The sequence below is a fragment of the Clupea harengus genome, chromosome 12 (assembly GCF_900700415.2).
Source record: "Clupea harengus chromosome 12, Ch_v2.0.2, whole genome shotgun sequence".
Taxonomy (NCBI): domain Eukaryota; kingdom Metazoa; phylum Chordata; class Actinopteri; order Clupeiformes; family Clupeidae; genus Clupea; species Clupea harengus.
The window spans coordinates 3,676,977-3,691,599 of NC_045163.1; the positions used below are offsets into that span (position 1 = coordinate 3,676,977).

Below are 14,623 nucleotides of genomic sequence, written 5' to 3' on the forward strand. Positions count from 1 at the left end.
ATTTTAGGTGCATTAGAGAGAACTTGGAAGATTTCGATTTATTGTGGGTTTAATTTAAAAAAAAAAAAAAACTATACTCAAAAAATCATGTCCATAGTTTTCATGTCACTACCGAACCACAGGAGTTTTAGTCCATTGGCTGAGCCTGTTTTTTAGCCACACCCCTGCATTTATAACCAGGCAGTGATACTGCATCCCTGTCCCTCATGGCTGAATGGTAGCTAGATCCCATACTTTTGATATAAATGTGTGATTTCTATCTGAAATTGTTCAGGAGAGAAATAATCATAAGACACCAAAATGCCAAAAGGAAAAAGTGGAGCAGAGAGGCTGAGAGAATACCGACAAAGAGTGAGGGATGACCCAGTGAAACACCAAGAATATTTAAGGAAGGAAAGAGAAAGAAATAAGAAACGAAAGGAAGAAGGAAAGTTGAAATGTATCAGTGATTTATCCAACAGGGAGCAAAAGAAGGTCAGAAAATCATGGAGGAAAAGACAGCAAAAGCACAAAACATTTGTGTTTTTAATATTCCCAACCTAAAGCATGGTATGAGTTAAGATTAAGCAATAAGGTTGAGGAAATATGATACAACCTTGCAAACAAAATACTGTGGTCACTACCGAAACAGTGCTGTCACTACCGAAACAGTCACTACCGAAACACTGGATGTTTTGTAAAAAATAAAGTATATTGAGTTATCAACTAAAATGTTATGATACTGATTGGTTTAATGTATGTTCAATTGGTAAACATTTTTATTGATTTCATTGTGAAAACCTTCAAGAAATATTTGTAAAAATACTCTTCAGAGAAGGGAAGGAAACACAATCTGAACAGGTTAATATTAATACGTTTTTACTATAGTTTATTACTATGTTTCGGTAGTGACAATTTTTGGGAGAGGAAAAACATTCCAACACATTCTGAAAATACAATATAAAAATTGACGGTTCATTTACTAGATATGTGTACTTTAGATATGGTACAATATATATAGGGACAAAGTTTTGGGAATAAAACATAAAAATTTTCAAAATATTTCCAACCTGACTTTGCACCAATTCGGTAGAATGGCCCATAATCACAGGGCTGGACTTTTTCACCTTGTTAGGGCATGGATTGCCATATCCATGGAAGCGGTTTGTTTAAGAGGATATTCACAGACAAATTGCAGGTTCAGTAGTCTCTCTCTGCTAATGATATGACCTTCTGCGGAGTCGATTTTCCCCTGGATAGAATTCTCATAGATGAAGTGAGTTTTATTGGTCTGAAAAAAACCCCAATCATAATAGGTTACCATTTTCATAGTCAGCATCACCTGAACAGTAATACATTTTGACGTTTCTGTTATTTTGACGTTGCTCTATTATTTTGGGTACTTATATCTCTCTCTTTACAAAGAAGATATGTTAGGGCCTCTTTGTTCTATTTAGCTTATATGCCTGTGTACATTTGTTTTACAGAAGGTAATGTTTTCGGCATGTGTAGATTACATGAGGTTGTTAACTGTTATTTCTCCTCACCTTAAGAAGACTTCCACATTTCTGGTTGTCATGGTTGAAGTGGAACTCCACCTGTCCGTCTTGGACTGTACCTCTGCAGTCTGGATCGTTGAGGTGTAAGACCTGAGCAGGAAACCCAGCTTCAAAGAGGAGGCAACGGGACAGTGAAATCCAGCCAGAGCTATTGTGGCAAGTGGCAACTAACCCTGAGAGAGGGAAAGACATTGTACATTGTAGGCCCGTTTAATATCATCCATACCACTAATCAGTGACAGATCTCTGATTAGGTCTTACCAAATGACTCTGGATTGGGTCCTCGGAGGCTGTTGTTACACAAGCAGCCATAGATTCCATGTACTTCCCCACATACCTCATCTTCTGTGCAATGCAGTTCATAGCAAGGGTCAATTGAGGCTACACAGAGATGGAGCAAGAGAGAATGAGCGAGAGGCGAGACAAAACAGTCATGTTGTAATATTGCACAAGCCTCTCCTTACAAGTATGTATATGTTAAGATTTTAGTATTAACTGATAATTATCTCCCACAAACAACCCATGCATTACTGCAACAGGAGAGGTTGGGGAGTATGGTACAGGGAATTTGGAGTCAGCCTCTTCAAACATGGTGAACAAAATATTACCTGTTGGTGTATGCACTGTTGCAGGTGTAGTGGTAGCGGTCACAGATAGGGTGTTCACATCTACAAAATGAATGTTGGATTTAAATCAAAGACCAGAAACTATATTCTTCCACAAGGGCAAAAATATTAATGAACTCAGATTTTATGACAGAAACTGGAAATGATGGCAAAGAAATATTGAAAGATTGCTGTAGTGTGGGACAGCTATCAATATGATCTTTGTAATGTTGTGCAGAGCTAAAGATCTCAAGACAAATAATGTTGGGCAAAGAACATATGCAGTCACTAATGTGAGGCTTAATGATGGTTGTAATTGTTGAAATCAGCATAGCCAGAATGGGAGTTGTTAGCCTAGCCAGTTAAAAAAAAAAAAAGACTATGTTTACTTTACCTGCACAGTAAGCAAAATAACAGCCATTTGGAACGACCAACTGGTACACGTAGTAGTTTCCAGGGCAAGCTTTGACTTGAATGGGAGGGGCTCTGTCAAAACAGCATTTCATGCCCACGGACTTACACATCTTCCGTGTAACTACTCCATCTTGTAGTCGGGGGTGGGTACCATTCATCCATAGTGGGCCAGATGTGCCGCATCTACCTGAGGGCAAGCACTGCTCAGGCATCCGTATGGTCTGTCCATGATACAACAGCCGGTACCAGCCATGCCACGCGGATCGACTGTCACAATGAGTTTTGTCAGCAGTGTAGTTAGTTGCTCTCCAGGGTTCATCCAACACAGTATAGTTGTGACAGGGGTCGACAACAGGAATGTTCAAGACAGGCGTCACTATTAAAATAGATATGACATTCAAACCAATAGAGATAGACGTTAGTGTTGGAAAAGTATCACACACACCACTATGGAAAATTAAAAAATATAGTTCAGAGCACCAAAATGGAACACTGGAAGTTAATTTTATGTAAATGCATGTGTCTTCACTTAAATGATCGGTTGTTTTTACTTTGTGCAATGACACAGGGTGGCCATAATATAATTGCTCAACTGACTGAAGACACAGATGGCCAGGAGAACAGGGTATATCAACAGTCATAAAGCCTTCATTGCACCAGCTTGCCAGAAATGCCAACTCACCAAGACTCAGAATATAGCCTACAAAGAACAGCATGGCACCCCTACTTCTGTCTGATTTGCTGTCTTCTGCCCGTGAGTGTGAGCATTTCAAATCACTCTAATGACCAATCATGATCCCCTGTGCCCTTCAATTGGCCTGCCATTGGCCTGCCATCACGAGGCCTAGTGGTTAGTATAACGGCAAATTATCCATTTTTCCACATTTACACCTGGCTGCCTAAACTACTTTCTATTGAAGTAAATATGCAATAATTAAGAAGGGTATGCTCTCCTAATTGTGAATGGATGCAACGACCCAGCGTCTAGTCAGAACAGGAGAGGGAAGAGGTCCTATTGGGTTGCAAATTGGCCAGTTGGCAGAGTTATTAAGATTTCACCACAAGCTATTGCCTAATTCTTTCCAGGCGTTTGTCTCTCAGTTTCATTTTGAATATGAAGACAAAACTTTGTTGGACCTTGGATGATTACTTTAGAGTACAGTAGAAAAGGTCTTACTTGCATTTGCCAGCACCATCAGAGGGAGTAGACACAATGTGCTGTGATGACACACCATTCTCACTGTTCCGTGGAAAAGTTAAATTGTGAGTGCAAGTTGAAAGACCTCAGTTAAGGATCACCTACACCACTCTGTACCAGCCTGATCTCAATCAGCCGTCTTACATATGTAAATGTAATGGCATGTTGGTCACTGGTAACTGTTCTATTCTGTTCTGTGTATCTATACATGTTCCTATACATTTTCTTAGCTTGCCTAAACTAGTGTGGTGTTGCAGGGAATCACTTCCTAGGCACAAATGACATGTTTCAGAATCAAATGCCTAATTCATGGAAAATTATAAACACATAATGACAATTTAGTCATTTATTATTATATATAACATTGTACTCTTGTATAACACATTTTCATATAGAGAAGCATATGGTTTGCTGAAATTACATTTAATAAAATGTTCCACATATAGTGGCATTTAACTAGATACTCTACTTAAGCAAAGTTTGTGATTAGATCGTGTGTTGAAAAGTATCGCACCTTACCCACAATATTGGTTTTTTTTTTTTTCAATGAAAGATTTCGAAGATGTCGTCTTGTATATCTGTTCCCTGATTTCTGATATGTAGTCTTCAACAAGACTTGACCTTGTACTTATTCTGGCAAATTTGGGTGGGTCATTTCCCAGTGAATCATTTACTCATATTACATTCAATGATTTAAGAGAACTTAAATGAAACACAAATACTTCAGATGTGTGTCATTCACATGCGGTCTACGTTACGTTAAAAATTAACCACATCAAAGGATGGTTTTCACAGTTTAGTTCCTGGAATTGACATATGGGAGGCATTCCCATGTGAAAACAGTAATACATAACAGCTTTCTGTAGTTTGATAATTAACATTAAACACAGATAATAAATAACAATGACTTGACATTGGTGTTTCTTCCAACCATCTTTAATTCTTCTTCAAAATGGCACTGGCACTCTGAGATTCTTATGAATGAAGAGTGCATTACAAATAAAATGAATTATTATTATTATTATTATTATTATTATTAAAATTGAGAAGCTTGATAGTAGACTACACTCATCAATGCAATCATAAAACAAAAAGATAGACCTACTAATGGATACTCCTGTCTACCTATCCGCCCTGCTGACTGATGACACTGTGTATCATCAAAACAATATGTAAAATAGCCTCCAGGCTTGTGATTTTTTTGTACCTGTCCTCCTGATGTCTCTGGTTTTTTAACCCATTGCCATGTTGTATTTTAAAATATAGCCACAGCAAGGCGCTCTTTCTCTTTCCCAGGAAGCATGCAGTTGAACTTTGAAACTGGTGGTCATACCACGAAAGTTATTTTCAGGGAAGGTTGGATAAGTGTTCCTAGTTTCAGATAACTGCCAGGAACGCCCGGAGGAAAAAAATAACTAATATGCCGGTATGGTTCAAATTCATTTTGAGAAAAATATGCGATGATTCCATGTAAACACCACCGTGGCCAGCGATAGCGGTATGGTCCGTTTTGTAGTGGCTAAGCTTATCAACTGCTATTACGGCTAGCTAACGGTTTTCTGCAAGCTGCCTAAGCGAAAGTGTGTAAAGTAATGTTAGTCGTTTTAATGGATATTTTAGTAGTCAAGTTAACCACATTTTGAGCGACAGTTGTCGGCAAACTGCTTGCTAGCAAGCTAACATGCAATCATTATGCAATATGCAGTCATTTTCCAATATGGCACAATATTACAAAGCGGGTCTTCCACTCGGTTTCACGTTAGGAACACTGTTTCGTAATACGGGAAGTTGCTGTCATTAGTTAAGTTGTACTTCTGAATGTCGAGCTTTTGCATGACACGAGATGAATGTGACGTAAATAACTTTGTTGTTTAGCAGGTGACTTGATTTCCAGCCCACCACAGCACAGGCTGACCAGATTTATCAGAGATGGAGGATGCTTGGGATATTGCATGCCTGCTCATCCAGCTGTGGTTCTCCGTCGTGGTCGGCCTGATCATGTTACCAGCCATGTGTGGAGCCTCACTGGGTGTCACAGAGATTTACATTAAGGTCTTGGTGAAGATTCTCGAGGTAATTTTGTTGTTATGGCTCAGCATGCCTGCTGCTGAAAGACCCAGTCTGTAAAGAATGAGACACCTCTGCCACATATTACTTAATTTCCCATCAGTGTATGGAACCAAATTCAGTGTTGTTTCCATCTTTACTCTAATTTTGTGCCCATTATTTGCCTAGCTGCATTATTTGCCTTGCAGACACTGAAAATTACTCACTGTAGTACTCAAAGCATGTGGCTGGCTGGGCATGTTAGCCTACATTTTGTATCACACTTGTGAGCAGTGCAAGGCCAAACCTCTGTGTAAAAGGTCACCCCAAAATAAAGTTGTTGTTACGGCAGTGGGCCACGCTAAGGATCCAGAGGGGACGGAGGGATCGGCCTACACTCCAAACTCAACTCTCCAATGGTAAGAAGCCTAACTGCCAGCCAACAGATGAATGAACATACTACTGAACTCATGGTGTGGTGGGTATTTAGACATGGTTCAGCCCAGGTTTTACGATATATGTGGCCATTCGTAGACATAACAGAAACACCACATACATTTGAAGTCAAATGAGTGACAGGGTATCAATGATATGTAAGTAATGCAAATTACAGTTGCAAATATTACAAACAACATCCAGAATTGACTATAGTTTATATTTGAATGTGAGCATAGTTCATAGCATAGTTCATAGTGATTATAGTTGAATTTGTCCCCTAGTGCATCGTCTGGTGGGCAAATAGCCTAGTGTACTAATGAACATAGATTGAGCAACTACTGGCTGAGACACTGATCTTTACTCCAAATCTGGTTTGACAGATATCAACCATTCAGCCCACTATACAGCGTTCGTTCTGAATAATCTAACAGATCAAAGGATATCCCTACGGTTGGATCACTGCCACTTGTGTCATATTGCCTAGGCTAATAACAAACTAATTTCCTACGTTGTTTGAATGTATGTATGTTGTGGATTGGTGGAAATGTTGTTGCACAGTGAGATGAAGTATATAATGGGCATGGACATCTGAACTATGTAATGAACTCTGAACTCTTTTTTTTATGTACTGACTTACTGGCCAAATCTATATTTAAAATCAAATAACGTTTGAAGTTTTGTCTGTCCATATTTGCTTCTGACCTTTCAGGAATCATCGAGAAGGAAGATGGTTCCATGGAGGATGAGATTGAGGAGCTGCGCGGCGGTGGGCCCAAGTCTCTGGCTGGTGGGGAGTTTTCCCTGGGCGATGCCTCCTACTTCTGCAGGAAGGGCATCGAGAGCATAGTGGAGGATGAGGTGACGCATCGCTTCACCTCCGAGGAGTTGGCCTCCTGGAACCTCCTGACCCGCACCAACAACAACTTCCACTACATCAGCGCTCGCGTCACCATCATCTGGGGCCTCGGGGTGATGATTCGCTACTGCGTCCTGGCACCTCTCAGGTATGTGTGAGCTGAATTAGAACACATGCCAATTGGTTGCAGAGCAGCTTTATTTAGGAGTTTGATCCCAGAATCTGCATGGGTAACGGTGACAAAAGAAAAACCACGTGTGAGCAGCTCCGTTAGGCTGTTAAATTAAGTTGGCCTTGAAGTGGACATCAGTCACCATCTGTTTCTGGTCATGTGTCCTAAGCAGTGAAGCTGGAGAACATACTGACTACAGTGATGAGGAGCATCTAGAGTGGACCTTTTTAGTCAACACAGCCCACAGTATGTGACAAAGACTTTGCAAAAAGCATAACTACAAAGCAGTATGAGCTGGAGCATGGGCAGGCTTAGTCACAAAGATGATCAGTGAAGAATCTCCAGTAAAGGAAGTGGCTGAAACTCAAATCCTGAGTGGCACTGGAGTTTAGGTATTAAAGAAGGGTGTAGCTGATAGCAGTGAGATTAGGTATGTCATTGTAAAGATAAGGTATTTAATCATTTGACAGTTTCTTGCATGACCTCTGAGAATCTTTCTTGGTCCCCACCTGTGTTTGTTCACTTGTGTACACAGAACCCAACATGGATGTCTACCCTATAACCAGCCAACAATCCAGTTTACTGTACAGAAAACTACAGAACGAATGTAGAAGCAGCTCAGGCAGAACATGTATCTGCCCCAGTGTCCTCTCATAGTGCTCTTGAGAGTAGAAAACATTAAAGCATTTGTAAGAATACATGTTGATACAGATGATTAGACGGATGAGACCCACTGAGGTGTTATTGGTGCATCTTTCTCACAGAATAACCCTGGCTAGTATTGGGATAGGCTGGTTGGCGATTGGGACTACTCTGGTGGGACTGTTACCTCGCAGCAGGTAAACTTCCTTCTGTTAAGACCTCTGTTGTCCGTCATGACCTTCGGGTCTCGCTTATACTCCTTTTCCCTACAACAATGAACACAGACGTATGAGTTATGACTAACCTGTTAATACTGAGATTGGTTCCACTCAAGCCTAGACTTGTTACCTTGTGTAGGTTGGCTGGCTTCAGCTCAGCTCTATTTTTACCTCTCTTTCAGGGAGAAGGACTGGCTCAGTGATCGTGTCCATCTGACATGCTACAGAATCTGCGCTAGAGGCCTCTCTGCTACCATCCGCTACCACAACAAGTGAGGACTCCTCCTGTGGTATAGCCTTTATACCCACCATTATCTCTCTGTCTCTTCTTCTGGTAACCCTTCTGGTAAAGTCACATGCGTCAGTTCAGTTTTGAGCGGTGTAGGTTAACAGTATATTAGTTGACCCTAAGTGACTGACCCCAGTTTCTGCTCCCACACAGAGAAAACCGACCCAAGAAGGGAGGCATCTGTGTGGCCAACCACACCTCACCAATTGACATTGTCATTTTGGCAAATGATGGATGCTATGCCATGGTGGGTGAAACAACAACACTACTGTTAACACAGCGACCAGTGCGTTTGGCAGAAGGAAGAGTTTTTTTTTTTTTACGGCTTGTGTGCGTTTCTTCATAATGTTTGTAGGTGGGGCAAGTTCATGGCGGGGTGATGGGGGTCATGCAAAAGTCGATGCTCAGGTCCTGCCCTCATATTTGGTTTGAGAGATCAGAGATGAAAGATCGCAATGCTGTGGCCAACAGGTGAGTGATCACACGCGTAAGAACATCCCTAGAATATACTTTAATATATACTATACTAATAATACAAAACCTGTGCATATGCATTTATATATTCATTTTTATTACTTTTAGCATTCATGGATAATGTGCTGTTGTCTTCCTGTTTTCCTATCACCATATTCTTCTATCTGACCTAAATCTTTGCTGTGTTTTTGTTCAGCATTGATTATCATTGGCACAATGATTATGCATGTGGGTCACCATCGCAGATGCTCACTATTGTTCACTCCATTTCTCTGTTACAGGCTTCGAGCACATGTTGCAGACAAAACCAAGCTTCCCATTCTCATCTTCCCTGAGGGTAAGTCTTTTCTAACCTCCTGTCTCTAATGTGTGTCTCAGCTGCTCAGAACATAGAACAGACTCTGTTATGTTTCAGGAACATGCATCAACAACACATCCGTCATGATGTTCAAGAAGGGAAGCTTTGAAATCGGAGGGACCATACACCCAGTGGCAATAAAGGTACTTCGCATGAATGCTCTATCATGTACATGATCTAACTTTAGTTTGTTTCTATTATTTTACAAAAACATTGATACTGACTGATAATATTTGGGGATGGTTGTGTAAATATTATTGAACATGGATGTCAGTATCGCGTGTTGAGCCTGCTGTGATAATGGACTGGTTTTGCTCGTCTTCGTTAGTATGACCCACAGTTTGGAGATGCCTTCTGGAACAGTGGCAAGTACAACATGGTGAGCTACCTCCTCAGAATGATGACAAGCTGGGCCATAGTGTGCAACGTGTGGTACCTTCCCCCGATGACCAGACAGGTACGCCTCGGGCCCATCTGAAGCCTGCGATGGCTTTTACCGGAATGAGATCATGGTCATATAGCTTGGCATTGCACATTTTCCACTGTGTTCAAGAAACTCTCCTGAGGGATTTGTTTGGGTTAGGGGTGACACTAATGGACGTACACCACCATTATACTGAAAGTGATTGAATCTGCTTTGTAGTGTATCGAATAGTGATAACTGACTTACAGCAGACTCTTTCCAAATGCAGCAAAGAGAAACATTGTTGTTCAGGTCGTCAGGGACAGATTTTGACCATCTTAATTGAATTCATTTCACATTCATTCATATAATGCATACGGTGCATACAAGGATGTAATACAAAGTTTGACCGAAAATGGCTAATGCAAGAATACAGCCTTCTCTGCTGCTGTTTGCTAACTGTCTTGGTTGGCTCCTTCTAATATATTGTCCTTGAATTACTTACTAATTATTGATTTCTGATTACTAATTCCTGTTGAAGTCTCTGTTCATGCCAGTTGTAAAGAAGGCCTTTGTTCACTTCTGTTCTCTTTATATATTCCTTTCTGGTAGGAAGGGGAGGATGCAGTTACTTTTGCCAACAGAGTCAAATCTGCAATCGCACATCAGGGAGGCCTAGTTGACCTCTCATGGTAAGGATCCAGTGCTGTTCTCCGCTGGTCTCTTAATGGGCATGAGGGTATAACCTGCTGAAATGTTGGTAGTGGATGGAGACGTTCCTTTACTTGACAGTGTCCTCTTTGCAGATTTTTTTTTTTTTTTTTTGATGGATTTGTTTGGCAGTTTAAATGCCAGTAAATAAAGCCTTAAATATTTCTTCATACATATAAGCCCAAAATCCCACCCCGTTGTCTCCAGACCTATAGTGTGATCTGTTGGCTTCATGAGGCTGATTATAAAGTAATGATGACAACAGTGTTGTCTCATCTGCCATTTGAGCAGTAATGGCTTGCACCTTCACATTGTGTCTTAATGAATGCAATTCTGCTTTTTCTCAGGGATGGAGGCCTGAAGAGAGATAAGGTTAAAGAAGCGTACAAAGAGGAACAGCAGAAGATGTACAGCAGCATGATAGTGGGGTAGGAGGTGTGTCTTACCATCCCTAGTCGCCACTTAGCCAGGCCTTAATCAGGCAATTCCGCTACCAAACTTCCACAGAGATTCAGATTCTTGGCAACATCCTTCTCAGTTCTCCACTCCATTTGAGTCATCAGATGCGGCGGATCCGTTTCTTAGGTCATCTCAGTTTTCAGTGGCTGCCCTAATGGGTGCACAAACTCTAATGAAGACACTCTGGAATCTTAGAATTGTTATTTTTAATAGACTGCAACATATGCAAAGATATGCATAGAAATGTACAGTATTGTTAGTATTTCCGCAAGAAATAACGACAACCTAAAACTTGTCAATGTTTTTAAAATGTCTGGAATCAAAGAATCAGGTGCTTCCATTATGCTGTCAGTGTGGAGTCTGCTCTAAGCTGGATACATGTGACCTTGTGTTTTTATATCACTCTACTGTACGCCATGTACGGTAAGCCACTGTTTATTTAACACGAAAAGCAAATTTGTATAGAAAACAGTTTTTGTTTCCTGATATCTAAATTCTAAATTTTAAAATATAAATGATTGTTTATAAAGCCGGTTATTGGCTAATTCCATGTTGTATTCCATAGATGTATGGACAAAATGTTTAGAATGATCAATTTGATTCTGAGAACCAAGATTGTTCCCCCTCCTCTCAAGTGATATGATTAAGAATGTAAATGCTTCAGTGCCTTGTTCTGTGCTCTCAGTCATGCAACATTTCTGTGTGACTCAAAGGTTCTTGTGGATCGTTGTAAAAATAAACCTCTTAAGGATTATGACCCACAAATACATGCATTCAACAGTGTTCTGTTTCATGGCTTCTCATGTTCAAATGAACATTCTCTTAACAGCCACACGGGGGCAGTATTCACCAAGTAAAGATAATTTGATCTCGGCTTCGAGCTCGGTTTGATCCACGTAAAATTCCTTCACACCCCTTTACGGACATTGCTCATTAAATTCCCACAGCACTAAGGGAAACACAGGGGCATGCTTTGGTAAATACATCAGGCAGGTGTGACCTCACACAGTTGGTATGTGAAAATGAGGGATTTGCCAAACATGCCACCACAAACCGTGTACAATTGCTGAGAAATATAAAAACACAGATTAGATATATTGAAACATTTGATAATATAGTAATAAGAAAATAACTGACAAATCGAAAGGCAGAAAATGTGTTCTCACACGTGTAACAGAAATGGCCTTGAAATCATTGTCTTGAACCACTATGATGAAACATACTGTACTTTTCCACCTTTTTGAAAGTCAAGCGTGTGGGCTTTCTGTCATCTTGTGATGGTGAATAGTGAAGGATCATTGACTGCTCGATTGCAATATGACGAGCTCATTTTGCTTAGAGCTCGATTGAAGCGCCAGCAATTATATACTCATTACCATGAACCTCGCAGAGCATAAAACTCTCATAAAAAAGGAAGAAACTTTCTGTGTTTGTGTGTGTGTGTGTGTGTGTTTGGGTGTATATAAGGAAATAAAGAGATGTGGGCCAGAGGGAGAGAGGGTTGAGGAGGATGACGTGTTGATCATGATCCCAAATAAAAACCTTTTTTTTTTAAACCAGATAAGCATTGGTAATGCATGTGTACTGTGAGGGCGCTTTAATAAAGCAAGCAGCGAGTGTGAAATAGGACTTGAGCGATTCTCCGCCACAGAGATCCGGAGCCCGCTTTAAAAAACCTGCACAGGCTCCCTGCGGCCGACATCACGGCTGCCTCCCCCGTCAGCTCCCCGGCTCTGGGCTTCAATATCAATCCTGCAACTTAAATTGCTCGAACAGAAATGTTTGTTCTCCCCTAACAGGATTGTAAATTATTAATCGGATCTGAAGCCTATTCTATAACCAGATTGTTAAGGTGGGACTCTGGGAGAGCAATGCACCAGCGTACCATTTACTGTGATGTATGTGTCTGCACATCTTTATATCCAATTTAATGTGATTCAGATAGATCTCAAAAAGACATCATAAAAAAGCATGCAACTGACCCTGGACCTGAGCTCCTGAATGTGGACTCCATGTGATTGCCCAGCATGTCTTTAGTATTTTGATTAGATTTCCTCCATCTGTGTTCTTTTTTACCCAGATGTGATCTATACAAATGTAATGCTGGTACACTCAGTAAATATGAATAAATTGCTAAATTGAATCATTTTTTTTTCTTCCCGGAGAATGTAGTTCAAGTCGGACATCATTTTAAATCACCGCTGGCTTGAACTGAGCAGGCTCGTCCAATCAGGCCACTAAATGACTGAAGCTCAGTCCAGGAGCTGCCATTAGGTGGAAGGGAAGATTTTTTAAATACGTCGGACCCCAATCCTCTCCCTGGCTGGAGCTGGAGCGGGGCTGCCGTCATAATACATGTGGCCTTGAGGCAGAGCTGGACTCGGCCGGAGCGGGACAGAAATCAATAGGAATCTCTGCAGAGTTCCCGTGCACTCCATAGGATCAGCGCCTCGGCACAACTTCAGTATTTCTTCTCCCCTTAATAGTGTTGCATCGAATTCATCACCAGCGGGCGCACACCGAGCTGCCTCTGCATACGGGGGTGGCCGTCATCGGAGACGATGACAGGGGAGGTTTGCGGACAGCTGCTGCTGTCTCGCCTCTGCACTCTCAGCAGTCATCAGTTGTTAAATCCCATTTCTGACACCATGTTCCCGGCTGGGCTGCATCAGAGTGATCAGTTAAGGAGAGACTTTTATAAGAAACCTTAGTCAACAATGTCCTTGGGTCTTTTTTGGAATAGCTGCTTGATAAGAGTTACCTTCAGATATCCCCCTGCTGGGAGCAAGGATAAGAATTAATTTAATAATTGAGGTCATATTTTATCTTGTGTGTGAAAGGTTTCATGTTGTAGCACCGTACAGTGATGATTCCATTATTACAATGACAATGTAAGATATCTGATACATCAGTTTAATTTGATCTGTGTTGTTATTGCCAAAATAGAATAAGGAAAATGAATATTAGTTACAGATTAAATGTTTTATGTGCAGCTCACTTGTTCTTTTGAAATGTATGGCTGTTAAATACTGCTCTACGGCAATACACCTAAACAAAGTACAACAATATCATTATTACATCTATTTAAGTCTCAGTATTTAACCTCTTGAAATCATAGGTCAGACATCAACAGGACTCTATTGTCAGCTGTGACGCATGCACTCGAACACTGAGTATTACAGTCACATGGCATGGGAGAATATTCTAGAAAAAGATAAATCAATGTGTTGAAGTGCATGGGGCCAGTTGGGCTCCTGCTGTCTGCAACATGTCACCTGTCTGGAAATGGATTATAGAGAGCGTACACAGCACAAATGAAAGGGATGAAGGGGTGTCTGCCAACGGAGATAGATTATACAAAGTCAGAAGAGTGTTTCCTCGGGAGGACTGAGCCGCCGGGCCGGTCAGACACGTTCCATCCAGACCCATAGCTGTAACCAAAGACTGAGCATCATGCTGTGACATGCTACGGTCTGGGCCTGGCAAAAAATAGGTCTTGTTGAAAGTTCAACAGATATGGCCTATTAGTCTCAGTGGCTCCATGGGCAAACACAGGGAGTTGCTGTGTACTGCACCCCCAATGGAATTTGACATATTATATCATGGAAATTGTGTTTGAGTTGTTGCATGTCGCTGTGTTTTTATTCACTATGAGGAGGTCACTTGTGTATATTGTTGTATAAAGGAAGTGTTCGTCAACAAGTTGCATGTTTAGATGTGGACACGTTATATTTCAAAAGATTCATTTGAATGACCGTGGACTTGCCACAATACAAGCGTATAGCCAAAACCCTCAAACTTT

At 41.0% G+C, this 14,623-nt stretch overlaps 1 protein-coding gene across 2 annotated transcripts; it reads left to right on the top strand.

Annotated features, from left to right (window-relative positions):
* Window positions 1–5,039: 5,039 nt before the first annotated feature.
* On the top strand, window positions 5,040–11,586 carry gpat3 (glycerol-3-phosphate acyltransferase 3). 2 transcript variants are annotated; one of them, XM_012816417.3, is made up of 13 exons: window positions 5,040–5,181; window positions 5,631–5,828; window positions 6,154–6,220; window positions 6,949–7,243; window positions 8,032–8,106; window positions 8,310–8,399; window positions 8,570–8,663; window positions 8,772–8,887; window positions 9,172–9,227; window positions 9,306–9,391; window positions 9,577–9,705; window positions 10,264–10,343; window positions 10,710–11,586. In XM_012816417.3, exons 2-13 carry the CDS (start codon window positions 5,685–5,687, stop codon window positions 10,792–10,794), a joined length of 1,317 nt encoding a protein of 438 aa, XP_012671871.1. In that variant the 5' UTR covers window positions 5,040–5,181; window positions 5,631–5,684; the 3' UTR covers window positions 10,795–11,586. The 2 variants fall into 2 exon arrangements, with proteins under 2 accessions (XP_012671871.1, XP_012671879.1); XM_012816425.3 differs by having other exon boundaries at window positions 5,634–5,828.
* Window positions 11,587–14,623: the final 3,037 nt, after the last annotated feature.